At 36.4% G+C, this 14,504-nt stretch overlaps 1 protein-coding gene across 1 annotated transcript in view; it reads left to right on the plus strand.

The window, feature by feature from the left end:
- The window catches only part of LOC126970128 (gamma-aminobutyric acid type B receptor subunit 2), a 39,186-nt gene extending 25,396 nt beyond the window's left edge, over positions 1-13,790 (plus strand). The window contains exons 19-32 of the mRNA XM_050815857.1: positions 756-867; positions 2,566-2,668; positions 4,317-4,494; positions 4,678-4,842; positions 5,530-5,704; positions 6,278-6,382; positions 6,518-6,625; positions 7,367-7,430; positions 7,536-7,588; positions 8,586-8,662; positions 9,198-9,278; positions 10,274-10,439; positions 10,956-11,105; positions 11,791-13,790. Of these exons, the coding sequence (XP_050671814.1) occupies positions 756-867; positions 2,566-2,668; positions 4,317-4,494; positions 4,678-4,842; positions 5,530-5,704; positions 6,278-6,382; positions 6,518-6,625; positions 7,367-7,430; positions 7,536-7,588; positions 8,586-8,662; positions 9,198-9,278; positions 10,274-10,439; positions 10,956-11,105; positions 11,791-12,032 (1,779 nt within the window). The 3' untranslated portion in view covers positions 12,033-13,790. The remainder of the gene's footprint in view (positions 1-755; positions 868-2,565; positions 2,669-4,316; positions 4,495-4,677; positions 4,843-5,529; positions 5,705-6,277; positions 6,383-6,517; positions 6,626-7,366; positions 7,431-7,535; positions 7,589-8,585; positions 8,663-9,197; positions 9,279-10,273; positions 10,440-10,955; positions 11,106-11,790) is intronic.
- Positions 13,791-14,504: the final 714 nt, after the last annotated feature.

Below are 14,504 nucleotides of genomic sequence, written 5' to 3' on the forward strand. Positions count from 1 at the left end.
CTATAAAATAATCACAGTCCCAGGCTGTCCGATCATTTAGATATTCAGCTGTGGAGTAATAGGATTTACGACAAAGCCATTTTTTAATAAAACATTTAAATTTATTTATAGATAATGCCTGAACAGTGGCTGGGACTTTATTATAAAAGTTTATACATTTACCCTTAAAGCTATTATGTATCTTATGTAGCCTACTAGAATTAGTTACAAGCAATTCCTTATTTCTAGTGTTATAATAATAAAATCACTATTCAGAGCAGAAAGGTGACGATTTTTTTGAACGTATATTAAATTTTCATAAATGGACAATGACATATTTATTTATTAAAATTTTTCTTTGATAGACTGTTTATAACCAAGCTGATATATAGCACGAACTTTTATTTATTTTTTGAAAGAAGATTAATTCCTACTTTAATTTTAATTTTAGGTTGGGGGTATCAACCAGAACGAATTCAAGCTGGTTTATATTTATTATTTTACACTTTATTTGTTTCTTTACCTTTATTTTTAGGGATTTTTTATATTTTTAATAATATAAATACAATAATTATATATATATATATATAAATTTTTAAGATATGATTAACTCTTTTGTAGAACTAACACTATATCAATGTCAGCAGCATGACCCGATACATAAAATACCGTACGTCATGATGCTGTGAAAATAACTGAAGTACACTAATCTAGAGGTCGCAACATTCGTGTATTCTTTAATCTTTGTAACGGCATATTAATCGAATCTTCTTCAGATGCTTCTGAGTAAACTCGGTGACGATGCTGATCAGGTGATTCGAGACTCGAAGTCACCGGCAACACAACGTACAAAACTGCACCTCCCCAAGGAAAATATAAGCCATCCAGGTAAATGCATGCAAAGATAATTGAGAACAAGGATTATAACGAGAAGAGAACCTGGAAATAGGCGAGTTTCTAACAAACTTTAGTTGGACGATACGATAAATGAAAGGTCATTCGTTTCATGAGCCGGCAGCTGTGACGTGGAATCTTGTATCGGCACATGGGTCAGTAGTTTCGGGCAATCCACGAAGCCGAATCCCGAAGTATATTAAATCCAAGATTTTCCCACGAGCGCTTAACGATTCCATTTTAAAATAATAATCATTTTTTATACTTTGATAAATTTCTACATTTATTGTTTGCTAAAGATAGCTGTTACAAAAACTAGATTAGGTATTTCGATCAGATGAGCAAATTCTGAAGCAATCTTAACAAAAAGAGAAATGTGAAGTATTTTGTAACAACTCATTCGAGAACAACTTTTACTTCTTTTATGCATAGACTTACCTTCCCCCTTATTGATAATGGTCCGCTAACTTTAATCAGCCGCTAAGGAGTGTTTTTTCTCATTCTGAATTAGGTCAATAGAAGAAGACATAGCGAGAATTAGCAGACTATTATGAATAAGGGGGCTAGACTATACAATCTGGCAGCTCGATAATCCGTGACCAATTTTGTATTGTCAATGTGTGCGTGAGGTAAAGGATTAATATTCAAATTACGACGAAAAATTTTTATGACTTGTCAATTAAAATAGGTTATAGTTACCTTAATATGTAAATATCTATCCCTACTCTGTGCATATAGTAACAATTGATTCTCTTTCCTATTCTATCTTGCTGTATCTGTATATCTATCTATCTATACACTAGTATTGTAAGGGCCTCATTCACCATGTCCAAGTAAAGCTGTGATTAGTAACTTCTCAATTAACGTTAATTGGAAGCTACATGTTATGAGTATCTTTTGCCAATTTCACAAGCGAAAAGTATGTCTTGAGTAACTACTGATTGGTTAAGTGATTAATGAATCTATCGCACGTCATATTCGTTAAATTTTATTATATATCACACGGCATGCAGATTGTCATTTAGGATTTTGTTAAATGTTGAGTGTTCATTTCACTGTTTAGCGTCCGCTGTTTGTTTACCTTTGAAATTAGAAAGCATCTGGCAATAGTTTACAGTTTTTTTTATTTAGTGGTTACTTGTGTGAATATTATTATTATGGATAAAATTAAAAGAGAGAGAAGTGCATGCTTTACACAAGAGGGATATTTTGGTATTATTAAATAGAAATATTGTGATATCTTTGAATTTAAATATATGCATACTTGGTATTTGTTCAATGGAAGAATAATCTAACTCGTCCAATTGATGATCAATCAAATCGAATAAATCCATATCTAATAATTTATTTTTATGCTACCTCTGAAATTCGTTGAAAGATGCACAAAACAACAACTGATAATAATAGTATTCACTTAATATGTATATAATGCAACTGTCAAGTAACCGAGCTAATTGGCAGAAGATGCGGCAAGATAGTTACAGGACAGTTAATCTTAAGATTAGTGTTACTTTAAGGTCGTGAGATTCGCATGTTATGTTACTATTAACTTTACTCATTGATTAGCTTACTTGATAGTTTACTTGAAGGTGGTAAAAGAGGGCCTTAGTCTAAGGATTTATACCAATTGGTCACCACTGCCCCCTATGTTTGACGTACTGTAACTAGATAATGACCCGAGGCAAACGTCAGTCATTTCAGAAACGAGTGACATAACGTCGACATGCAGCTTGAGCGCGTCAGCCGGCGCAGACACCGAGTACATCAGCATGCAGACACAACTACCCACAGAAAAGTAAGTTTATATACAGAATTAAAAAAACTAGGTATATGTCAGTTAATAATAATAATATATTATCAACCTGAATGAAACCTCCTAAAAAAGCCTTACACAAAACACAATTACATCATCCACGTAGACAAAAAAATTTATCTAAAATGTTCATAAAATGAAATCTATTGGGCCAAACTATGTAAAATTTTTATGGGACCAAATTTCATCTATTCCACATCGAATTACGTAAATTGGATCATAAATCAAATTGAGAACCTCCTCCTTTTTGAAGTCGGTTAAAAATTGGTGAGAAATTCCTTGTTCAAGTGTCTCCTTAACCTGTTTCTAATAATTAGTATATGAGATTCTGGCTACGATATTGTCTGAAGTAATTCTAAAAGGTGACTTAATACGTAATACAATGATCATGTTTTGTCTCTTTTTGTGTATAGAGTCAGTTTTATTTAGTTAGTTAGTTAGTTAAGACAATAACAGCAATAGGTAATCTTGATAAAGCTTACGTGAGGTTAAGACATCATCTAGACGCACCAAAGTTTCTCAACGATTTGTGTGTAAAAATTTGACTACTTAATCAATTCAGCCACTTTTGCATAACAGAGTGACAAACATCTAAATATACATACTTACACATTTAAAACACTAGAGTAGGTAGGTATGAATATAATCGAACACCAATGTCTGTCTTTATTTAAACCTGCCTCATGCTACGAATGCAATACTTAAAGATTAATACTATACTTTTGGAAATACCTACATTTCACTTTAATAATACGTGGGTAATTATTTTTCCTTTGGGACTAAGTTAAAAGATCTGGGAGAACTAAGTTGGCAAGCGCCAACAATACAGGTTACCCATCCGAGTGACCCGTCGCAAAAATTTACCAGAACGGCTTATAGAATAGTCCCCATACACTTTTTTTTAAATAATGGATACACTCTTAAACAAATTATCTTGCCCCAAACTAGGCATAATCTGTACTATGGGTACAAAACAACTATATATTTACCAGTGGGAGGCTCCTTTGCACAGGAAGCCGGCTAGATTATGGGTACCACAAAGGCGCCTATTTCTGCCGTGAAGCAGTAATGTGTGAACATTATTGTGTTTCGTTCTGAAGGGCGCCGTAGCTAGTGAAATTACTGGGCAAACGAGACTTAACAACTAAACTATGAAAATAGAAAAAGAATGCTGGGAGAGTTTCTTGCGCCGCTTCTTCTCTCTCAGAGCGCCATTTGTTTCCGAAGCGGTAGTAGTATCTAGTAGTATAAGAAATGACATCAAAAAGAATTCTAAAGGAATCAATTTTGAGAAAATAAATGCCTTTTATGCCTTTTTATGTCTCAAGGTGACGAGCGCAATTGTAGTGCCGCTCAGATTTTTTGGGCTTTTCAAGAATCCTGTGCGGCACTGCATTGTAATGGGTAGGGCGTATCAAAGTCCCTTATTTTCATAAATAAATAAATAAACATCCATGACTCGGAAACAAACATTCATATTCATCATATAAATTATTGCACCTACCGGGATTTGAACCCGGGACCTCTAGCTCAGTAGGCATGGTCACTAACCACTGGACTATAGGGGTCGTCAAAAACACTGGAACAACTTTATTATGCAGTCGTAAGAATTCAGAATTTTTGTGAACAGACCTAAGCCATCCGCACCGCCTGAAGTCGTGAAAGAAGTAAAGGAACTGAAGAAGGAACAGACCAAGAACGTCTCCTTCAAGAACCATTTGGACTTCACCAGTCCACTTCCATCTTCGAAAGCTGTGCCGGAGAAAGATCAACTCGCAAAATTGCCGTATGGATGGAAGGCCCCAGAGGTATTTTTATTCTTTTATCGAGTGACAACTGAATGCTATTTTGTAATCTAAAGTGCAGTTCCCATAGATCTACACATAGCACCAAACGCTCTCGCATACATCCTTAAAAATGGAGTTGGATGAATGAATGGAGTCTCTCAGAAACATAACATTACAAAAATTTTATTTGCTATGTATGTACAGGAGCTGTCAGAACCTGTGAAGCCAGTGAAAATCCAGGAAGCAGCCAAAGCTGAAGCCAAGACGATATCGGTCTTGAAGTCCAGCGACACTCTCACCGCCAAGTCAATGCCGGCAAAAATACAAGAACCAATGTACACTAAAGCCGCACCGCCCAAAGTCAACAAGGTAAGGACTTATAAAGCATTTTTATGACAATTTAAAGCAGAATTTATAATGCTCTCTAATCTAGAATCTCAGTTTCAATTGTGAATTCAATTTTATTAACTTAATTTTTCATTTTTATATTTTATTGAAAAATATAATCTACAACCCATTTACATCTTTTTACCACTTTAATTTATGCATCTTACTATAGTTTTCATAGTGAGAGTAATAAATTGTATCTATATGGTCGCAAACGTAGGCAAAACACTCCATTATTATCAATAAACTTTTTGAATTTTAGATACTTATTATACCTCATTACTCATTGAGTGATTGATTGATTGTTTAATAATGCAGATGGTTTTGGCATTTATTTCCATCCACGAAGAAAGAAGAAAGAAAAAAAATGTCTATTTGGAACGAACAAACAAAACTGGAATATGATTTGTATATTTTACAAAGTGGTGCCAACTCACCTTGTTTGCTGGTTTGAAAACCGCTGGTCTTCAGTTGGGCCATTATGTGATGAGCGTCGCAACAAAGATATTTTAAAAAGTAAAAACTTATTTCAGCAAAGAAACGTATATGTATCTACCTAATTTAAAAAAATTACCGAATCTTTCTTGTTGATTTCTATGTGGTGTTACAGACGGGTTACTACGTTTATTTATAGTAGTAATAGTAAAAATATGTTTGTGTACACCACAGACTCCGGAACTACAGAAGAAGACGCGGATCCCTGATGGCACGAAGACTCCACCTCGCGAGTACAAGACCCGTGGGCACCGGCGGATGTCCAGCTCGGGCCACGTGCTCTCCGATATCATGAGGGTGGCCCAAGAAGACCTGGAGCCACCTCCGGGGTTGGAGAGAAAAGTAATAGGTAATACAATCTATTATACACAATATAATAATTTATACAATCATACATATCGCGAGTGTAAGACGTAGCTTTTCACGCACACGTAATAAACCTGGCCCGTTTTCATATGTTACCGAACAGCAAGAGGGTCTATCCACATTATTTAAGTGTTACTGTTAAAAAATAATAACCTCTAATAGAGTGAACATTTACCTATGAGCTCCGACATTTAGTGTATCTACTCAGCATTCTAAAAAAATGTTACTTCCATAATAGCTTTATTTCGTGTTAATTAATAAATGGATGAATTAGTAACTGAGTAACTAACTAAACGACACATTTTTTAACTTTTTAGTTTAAATTTCAAAGAGGCTGTAAAGCTTCGACTATTAAAATGGTGATAACACCGAGTTTTTATTTCAAATTAAATAATTTTTCCCAAGATCTCCAGTAGTAATATTCATGTCAATTCTTTAAAATGTCATTATTAATTTGTGTTAATAATTACTTACTATAATCGTAATAATTTAAAATATCCTTTTGTCATACCTGAAATATTATCCGCTTAACTAAATAAATAAATAATTTGTTCAGGTCAAGAAAGGGATCCACCGGTCCCAGTCGTTCCAAAACCCAAGCAAGAGGTGGAAGACATCTTAGACGTAGACGACTATTCGTCTATGGAGAGGAGGAAATCATGTACGTAGTAAAAAAAATCAATTTTGAAAAGCCGTTCTTTGTATTTTTTGAGTAATATTCGAACAGAGAAATACTTAATCCATTTGAATATTTTATTTCTATGTTTGAAGTACAAGAAGTTGTGTCCGCTTTCAGGCCAGAGGAAAGATTCCGAAAGGAGAAAGAAAGAGAACTACATTGTGGTGCAGAGTGACCTGTGGGACACCAACACCTTCCAGTACACATGCCAGAAGACTCCACCCTGTGAGTTCCTTCTTCAGGTTGCCTCTCCATTGCTGTAGAATCTTCTTCCACTCTGTCAATATTGGTCCGTTCCCAGATTTTAAGAAGCCAAGACTTCACTTGAAGTCATGGCATCCATCTGTTTTGCCCATCTTTATAAGTTTTTTTTAGTCCCATTATACCAATTTAGTCGTGAGTATATATTGGTTAAATTCAACCTAGGAATGAAGCTGTAAATTGTAAGGTTTATCTGTCTAATCTAAATCTTTATTTTAACTAAATAAAATCCCAGTTTACCAGCGGGAGGCTCCTTTGCACAGGATGCCGGCTAGATTATGGGTACCACAACGGTGCCTATTTCTGCCGTGAAACAGTAATGTGTAAGCATTATTGTGTTTCGGTCTGAAGGGCACCGTAGCTAGCGAAATTACTGGGTAAATGAGACTTAACATCTTACGCCTCAAGGTGACTAACGCAATTGTAATGCCGTTCAGAATTTTTGGGTTTATCAAGAATCCTGAGTGGCACTGCATTCTAATGTGCAGGGCTTATCAATTAGCATTAGCTGAACGTCCTGCTCGTCTCATCCCTTATTTACATAATAAAACAGTTATCTTTCAAAGGGAGCTTAAGGGGCTCGTTCCAATCTGGTATGTTTTTACGGTTTTATGCTTATGACGTTATTCATGCTTAGAATATAAGTACGCCACAATATTTGTCCCGATAGAAAACCAATTGATATGGTTGTATGTTATATTTCAGCCCACTCACCCATACAAAGAAGTGTGTCGGAGAAGAGTCGACAACAATCGCCGCATCATCACAGGTATGAAATTTGAGAAGCAAAATATAATATTAGGTAAATAAAAAATCTAAATTATAATAAATATATTTTCAATAAGAAGACTTCATTGAGATAATTTTTTTTCAGAGAAGCTGAAACTAAAACCGAAAGACGTGCTTCAAACTCTTCGATTAATCACAGTGAGTTCTTTAATGATTATAAAGTACCTAAGTATAAGGTTGGGGAAAATATTTCTTGGAATTTTATATGAAAACACCAGATATTTTGTTCTTTAAAGTTTGTTTACATTCAATTACAATATATATTAAGTATGTGGCATTTGGTTTTTTTTATGGAATAGGAGGACAAACGAGCGTACGGGTCACCTGTTGTTAAGTGATCACCGCCGCCCACAATCTCTTGCAACACCAGAGGAATCACAGGAGCATTGCCGGCCTTTAAGGAAGGTGTACACGCTTTTTTTGAAGTTACCCATGTCGTATCGTCCCGGAAACACCGCACAAGGAAGTTCATTCCACAGCTTTGTAGTACGTGGAAGAAAGCTCCTTGAAAACCGCACTGTGGAGGACCGCCACACATCCAGATGGTGATATCCTAACTTGTGGCGTGTCGTGCGAAGGTGGAATTCGGCGGCAGGAATCTGATTAAACAGCTCTTCGGAACACTCCCCGTGATAAATGCGGTAGAAGACACACAATGAAGTGACATCTCTCTCTCGACGCAACGCCAAGTGATCCAGCCGTTCACAGAGCACTGGGTCCCCGATAATTCGAGCTGCTCTACGTTGCTCGCGGTCAAATGGATCGAGCTGATAGTAAGTGTCACCCACACTCTCTTGCAGCAGAAGAGGAATGAGCGTTAAGTTGGTTCTTTTAGATATTCAAATTCAAATATTTTTGATCAAAATAGGATTCAAAATCACTTATTGAATGTCAATAACTACACCATTACTACTACTAGTACACCCATTCAAAATTAGTTTGTGGTATGCGCACTTTTTGACGGTACCTGTTAGTATCAACATGGCATCACGGCGTAAAGAATTTCGTTCCGTAGTTGGTGTTGAAAGAAAGTTTTGAAAGGAACTTTATCTCCCGGTGTGGAGGAACACCAAACATCCAAATCCAAACTTCAGGGCAGAGGCGTGATTGATCGTGTTGTAATGAATTTTTGTAGCGGGGAGTACCAGAGGCGGCACTCCGGAGGGATATCGGGACTCGGACACTCTGCGGATGTCTGACCGACTCTCTAAGGTTCGTTAATTTACTATTTTAAACGTAATTTCAAACGTTGTATTGCCAATTAAAGTAATAAAAAAAAAATTTTTGGGCTAAGTGTAAAAAATAGATGACAACCGATTGTCAGACCTACCAAATATATCGTACTACAATATTATATTCGATTGCCATCTTGCAACCCTATTGCGGATCTGTGGATGGAACAGATTAATGTAAAAATCGCGATACAAAAATAGGTGTTGATCGTAGACGGATGAAAATTTGAAGTTGTACTTATTTTGTAATGCTGAACCATAATAAAATAAAAATAAAAAAAATTGTCAAGTAATTTAATTAGGGGAGGGGGTCACCCTTATCATTTAGGGGTATCAAAAATAGATGTTGGCCGATTCTCAGACCTCCCCGATATGCACACAAATCGGTTAAGCCGTTTTGTAGGAGTTTGGTAACTAACACTATGGACGTGAATTTATCACACTTTGTATTGTTATTATTTTAAGCCAAATGAAATATTAAGCGAGCATGGTGTAAGTGTTTGTGTTGTGAACAGCGTCGGGGATCCGAGTTCCCGCAGCCCGTGAGCACCCCGCCCCACCAGGGCTCCACCAAGAGGAGGCAGTCCACGGCTCAGGTAATTCGTGTGGAGACGTACCAACGTTAATATGTAGGACGGCTACAGTGTGGCGCTACAACTAGATACAATGCCGACTAGCCCCCTTATTCATAATAGTCTACTAACTTAAAGCATTTCTAATTCTCACTCTGTCTTCTTCTATTAACCTAAGTCAAAATGAGAAAAAACACTCCTTAGCGGCTGTTTAAAATTATGCGGACCATTATGAATAAGGGGGTAAATATATAATATGTTTGATTGAAAATTACAATTATTTTGATTTTATGATTGTAGCTAAGTAGTTCTACTTCTACCTGTGTATTTATTTAATGTTGCGATTGTATTACGCTGTATAACGGGGTTATCATTTTAACCTAAACATAATATAGTAGGTAGTTTTCGAATTCATTCGCACTTGAATAATAATTATTGTCTTAGTATCGTGTAGGTACTTCGGTTGTCATTTTTTGCCAATATTATATCGCTTTAATAATATAACTCAAATACGGTATAAAAGATATGTCTTCTTCTTCGCGTGCCTCTCCGACTAGGGAAGGTTGGCGGTTAGCTTGGTAGTTTTAATTGTTTGTGTAAAATATATGTACGTATGTATAATAACACAGAACGAACGGAATTTAATTAATTAATTTAATTTGTAAAGAAGACGAAAGTGATAGTGTTTGAAAGAGATGAGGCAGTAACAGACTGTAATATCGTGGTTAGATATGAACAAATTGAACAGGTGAATGAGTTTGTGTATCTGGGTTCAAAGTTAACAAGAGATGGAAAGTGTTTGATCGATATTAAAAAAAGAGTGAATGCAAGGAACATGGTGAATGGAGCTTTGCACTCCTTTATAAGCAGTCGGAAGGTGTCTAATAAGGCTCGTTTGGCTGTGCATGAGAGGGTGTTGGTTCCGACACTCATGTACATAAATAGAGTTTCATAGATGTACTGTATATATTATTTATGTGTATAAGTACATGATACTTATTTTATTTAAAATTATCTAGATAAGGTATCAGGAAGATAAACCAGAGAGGATAGAGAGTGTCCCCAAAATAGAAGAATTATCAACAGTTAAGAAGGCCAGTGAGAAGATACCAGAGAAGATGGTTCGAGATGTCCAGGAGACGGAGTGTTGGAAACCAGATCCTGACACCATTAGAGTTGCTAAAGGTTTGAGAGAATTTTCTGACTATAATCTTTATAGGAAATGAGGAGATCCATAGCAGAAATAAAGTCATCGGCATACCCCGAATCATTGCCAAAGTGACTGAAGTGGCAGTGCGCAGGGCACATAGTTCGACGGGCAGATGGCCGTTGAGGCAGTAAAGTCCTCGAATGGCGACCACGTACCGGAAGACGCAGTGTTCGTAGGCCGACAAGATGGACCGACGATCTGGTCAAGATCGCTGGAATAGGTACTTTGGACGAGGGCAACGCAAGACCGATCGTCGTGGAAATCTTTAGGGGAGGCCTTTGTCCATCAGTGGATGACTTCCGACTTATGATGATGATGATACAGTTTATATGTACAACTTAGGAATTTTTCAGATGACGTTGAAAGGAGGGCTCTTATCTTTAATCTTTTTTAAGAACACAGCAACGTCTATCGAGTCGTAATAAGTAATTGAAATAACAATTTGTTAATTTGCGACAGTAAACCTATAAAGATATGCTATGCCGTCACAGGTCAGGAGTCTCCTGTGAAGCGTCTCCGCCAGGAAGGTGAGCCCCTGAAGCGAGCGCGAGGGACAGGTGACTCCCCGCGCCTCTCGCAGCCGCAGACCCGACCCGACCACCACAAAAGCAGCCCGAACGTCGCGTCGAGACACAAGTGTGGTAAGAGAGGAACTGCTAATGAATACTAACGACATAGTTTATAATATAACAAAGGAGACGTCCATGACACGCGGCAGCTGGCGTTACACTGGCATATAACTAAGGGCCAGGCCACAACATGACAACACTGCATTGCGGCGTGGTATCGCAAAAACAACATCGTAATATTTTACAAATGCAAATACGACTTGGTCATTGAACTAACTTTTAAATTCAAATAATTTATTCAAAATAGAAAATCAATTCAAAAAACGAAAGCTTTTTTTCACGTGTTATTTATTAAATTATTAACCAGTCAACATAATTCTTAGGGCCAGGCCGCCGTCGTAGATTTTTACAATGCGACGCCGCAAGGCCGTGTTGTGGCGGGGCCCTTATTGTAACAAATAGAAAATATACAGCCTGCCACAACATCATTACAAGAAAGTAAATAATAAGTTATGAACGCGAGGCTACTGACTCTTCATGAGCCAATAATACCTAGTACTTATCGGTAGATGAATCAATGATCCATCACACTCATTGTCTCACTGCGTCAAACCTGATTACCGTTATAATTAATTAAAAGACATCGGAAGTCGGTACATTCTGACTGATGCCGATGTGTTATATCCGCGCTAATGACTTGAAAAAAATGTATTCTTCATCTAAATTACTTCTTAAATGACCCTCTGCTACCCACTAGACACCAGCAGACCAGAGCAACGCAAGTCGTACACCCGCGGCGAGAGCAAGCGGCAGGAGTCGGCCGAGCGCAAGATCTTCACGGCCAGCTCGGAGTCGGAGTTATTCGAGTACGCCATCCTGCCCATCTTCCAGAAGCTGCTCACGGAGCGGCACAAGAGTCAACCCCAGGGCCTCAACCTGACCTACGGCATGAGCTGCCCGAACATCTCCATCAAGTGTGACATCGTGGAGTACTTGTAGGCTCTGCCAGTCGCCTCCTCCGATCACCAGATGGCATGGAGCGTCTACATACAATATGTTACTTCACTTTTGGTGACTCCCTTAAGCCTACAATTCAGTATTTCATATTTCTGGGTACCAGCTAAACTCCCAACTAATTCACCGGGATCAAAGTGCATAATGCTATTATTATTACTTTGGCCATTATTTCTGTATGTATAAAAATGTTTAACCTTGTGAATACGCATGTACATATTAGGTACACCTAAATTATTATGAAACCTTTTACATAAAACTTGTATTTTTTTTCATGACATACGTGTAGGAGTGTTAGGTTGGACAACTTTTTCTAGAAGATGTAAAGGATATCCGATTTAAGAGTGGGAAGTAAAAGAGTATCAACAGGCTATTAATTTATTTTTAAATGGTTTTTTTATACAACAAATCGTAACATATTATATGTATACACATAGTTGTATTAAAATATTTTCACGTGACTGTAAATGCATTCAGAAATGCCTGAGTTTTATGGTTTTGGGTACCCAGTATATTTAGTTTAGTAAATTGACTTTTCTTGTGTTTTGTAATGTGTATTCGCCGAAAATCTGTTAATGCATAAAAATATTTTTGCGTAGTCTTTTAGTGTGATATATTATAAAGGCTACCTAACTACGTAACAACGAGTATAATACACGTTGTTAGAGCACGGCTGGCAAACCTAAGGGGTACCTAAGATTAAGAAGAATTGAGTGCCATACCATGTCATATCTAATGTCTGCGTCACGTTAGCAGCTAGTAGTCAGTTCACCAAATATACTTGTGTTTTTAAGTGATTTTTAAGTTTATGAATGGACCTAACATAACTCAGATGATAGGCAGTCACTATGTAATACATTGGGATTATATCTATCACTATTTACTACCCTACAGCTTAATATATTTGAACCCTACTTACATACAATTGAATTAAATTGAATCGTTTCAAATATATATGTGTAAATATTTAGTAGTAACTAAAAGTTGAAAAAGTAACTAAAAGTTGCATCACTATGCACAGTGAAATATGCACAAAAACTTTTAAATTTAGCATACTAATGTAAATATCTATAATATTATGTAATTGGTGAACTAATAAGAAGTTATTTGTTGAAAAACAAGTTGATAACGAGTTGTTGTTTAGTAGTACAAAAACCCTGAGTTACTGTTATTGACTGTCAGAATTGATTTACGTAACCGTAATGTCAGTTCGAAATGCCTCTACCCAACCGTAATGAGGGTTCGAAATGCCTCTACGCAATTCGTAATGACAATTCTAAATGCCACAACCCAACCATAGTGACAGTGGAAAGTGAGAGCTTAATCAAATTTTAACCGTTTCATAGTCTAATATTATCTATTACTTGTGTAGCGTGCCATTAATGACTGCAGTTGGAAATTGTTGTTTCCCATTTTATTTCCTTACTTGGCGAAGCGTTTATATTAAATAGTAAACTTTGCCCTTGACTTAGCATTACCTATCGCCGGCACAAGAGAACACTGTGGCTTTCAGTATGTTATTATAAAGCACTCTGTGACTGTGGCTTCTTTTGCTCAAATTCTTGTATATGCAGTAGCAATGTTTCGTAAAAAGTGGGAACGTTACAAAGAACTTAGAATCTATAACGTTTTAAGCTTGGTCTTTCAATGTAAGGATCTTTCCTTAATTGGATTTAAAAAAATATTTATCATAATTATTAGATATATATATTAGTATATTAAGTAGATATTAACTTTAACAGAGTCATAAGTACCTAACATAATATTTTAGATTGTATATGTATTATATTACCTACTACATTGTGAACATTCTAGTCAATTGTTATCTACTTATTCGTAAAATTTATTGTTATTTTAAATTATAACATAAAACATTATTTGAGGGATGAATTACACTAAATTGAATAAAACTGTGAAAACTATTTTTAATGTTTTATTGTCGACGAGTTTTAATGTGGATCACTTTTATAATTTAATTGGTAAGTATATTTTTTTATGTCAATAAGGGACGAGACGAGCAAGACGTTCAGCTGATAGTAATTGATACGTCCTGCCCATTACGATGCAGTACCGCTAAGGATTCATGAAAAACCCAATAATTCTGAGCGGCTCTACAATTATTGCGCCCGTCTCCTTGAGACATAAGATGTTAAGTCTCGTTTGCCCACTATTTTCACTAATTCATAATATTTGAATGTTACATTACATACTTGCGTAAACCTGAAGATTTTTACTTTAAAACTTTACGGAAGGATATAGTATCCTTCCGTAAAGTTTTGACGCAATCGGATATGAAGGCGGCGCAATTACGAACACACATTAATATAAAAACTCCAAGTCCATTGATTAGGTACGTGAAACGTTTAGGTGGCGAGCTTCGAATTGCACCAGAACAAGAGTCTTGGTCAAAATATTACGATTTTTTTTCTGCAGTGTCCAAAATAAAAATGGTTCCAA

Source organism: Leptidea sinapis, chromosome 20 (genome assembly GCF_905404315.1).
Source record: "Leptidea sinapis chromosome 20, ilLepSina1.1, whole genome shotgun sequence".
Classification (NCBI taxonomy): domain Eukaryota; kingdom Metazoa; phylum Arthropoda; class Insecta; order Lepidoptera; family Pieridae; genus Leptidea; species Leptidea sinapis.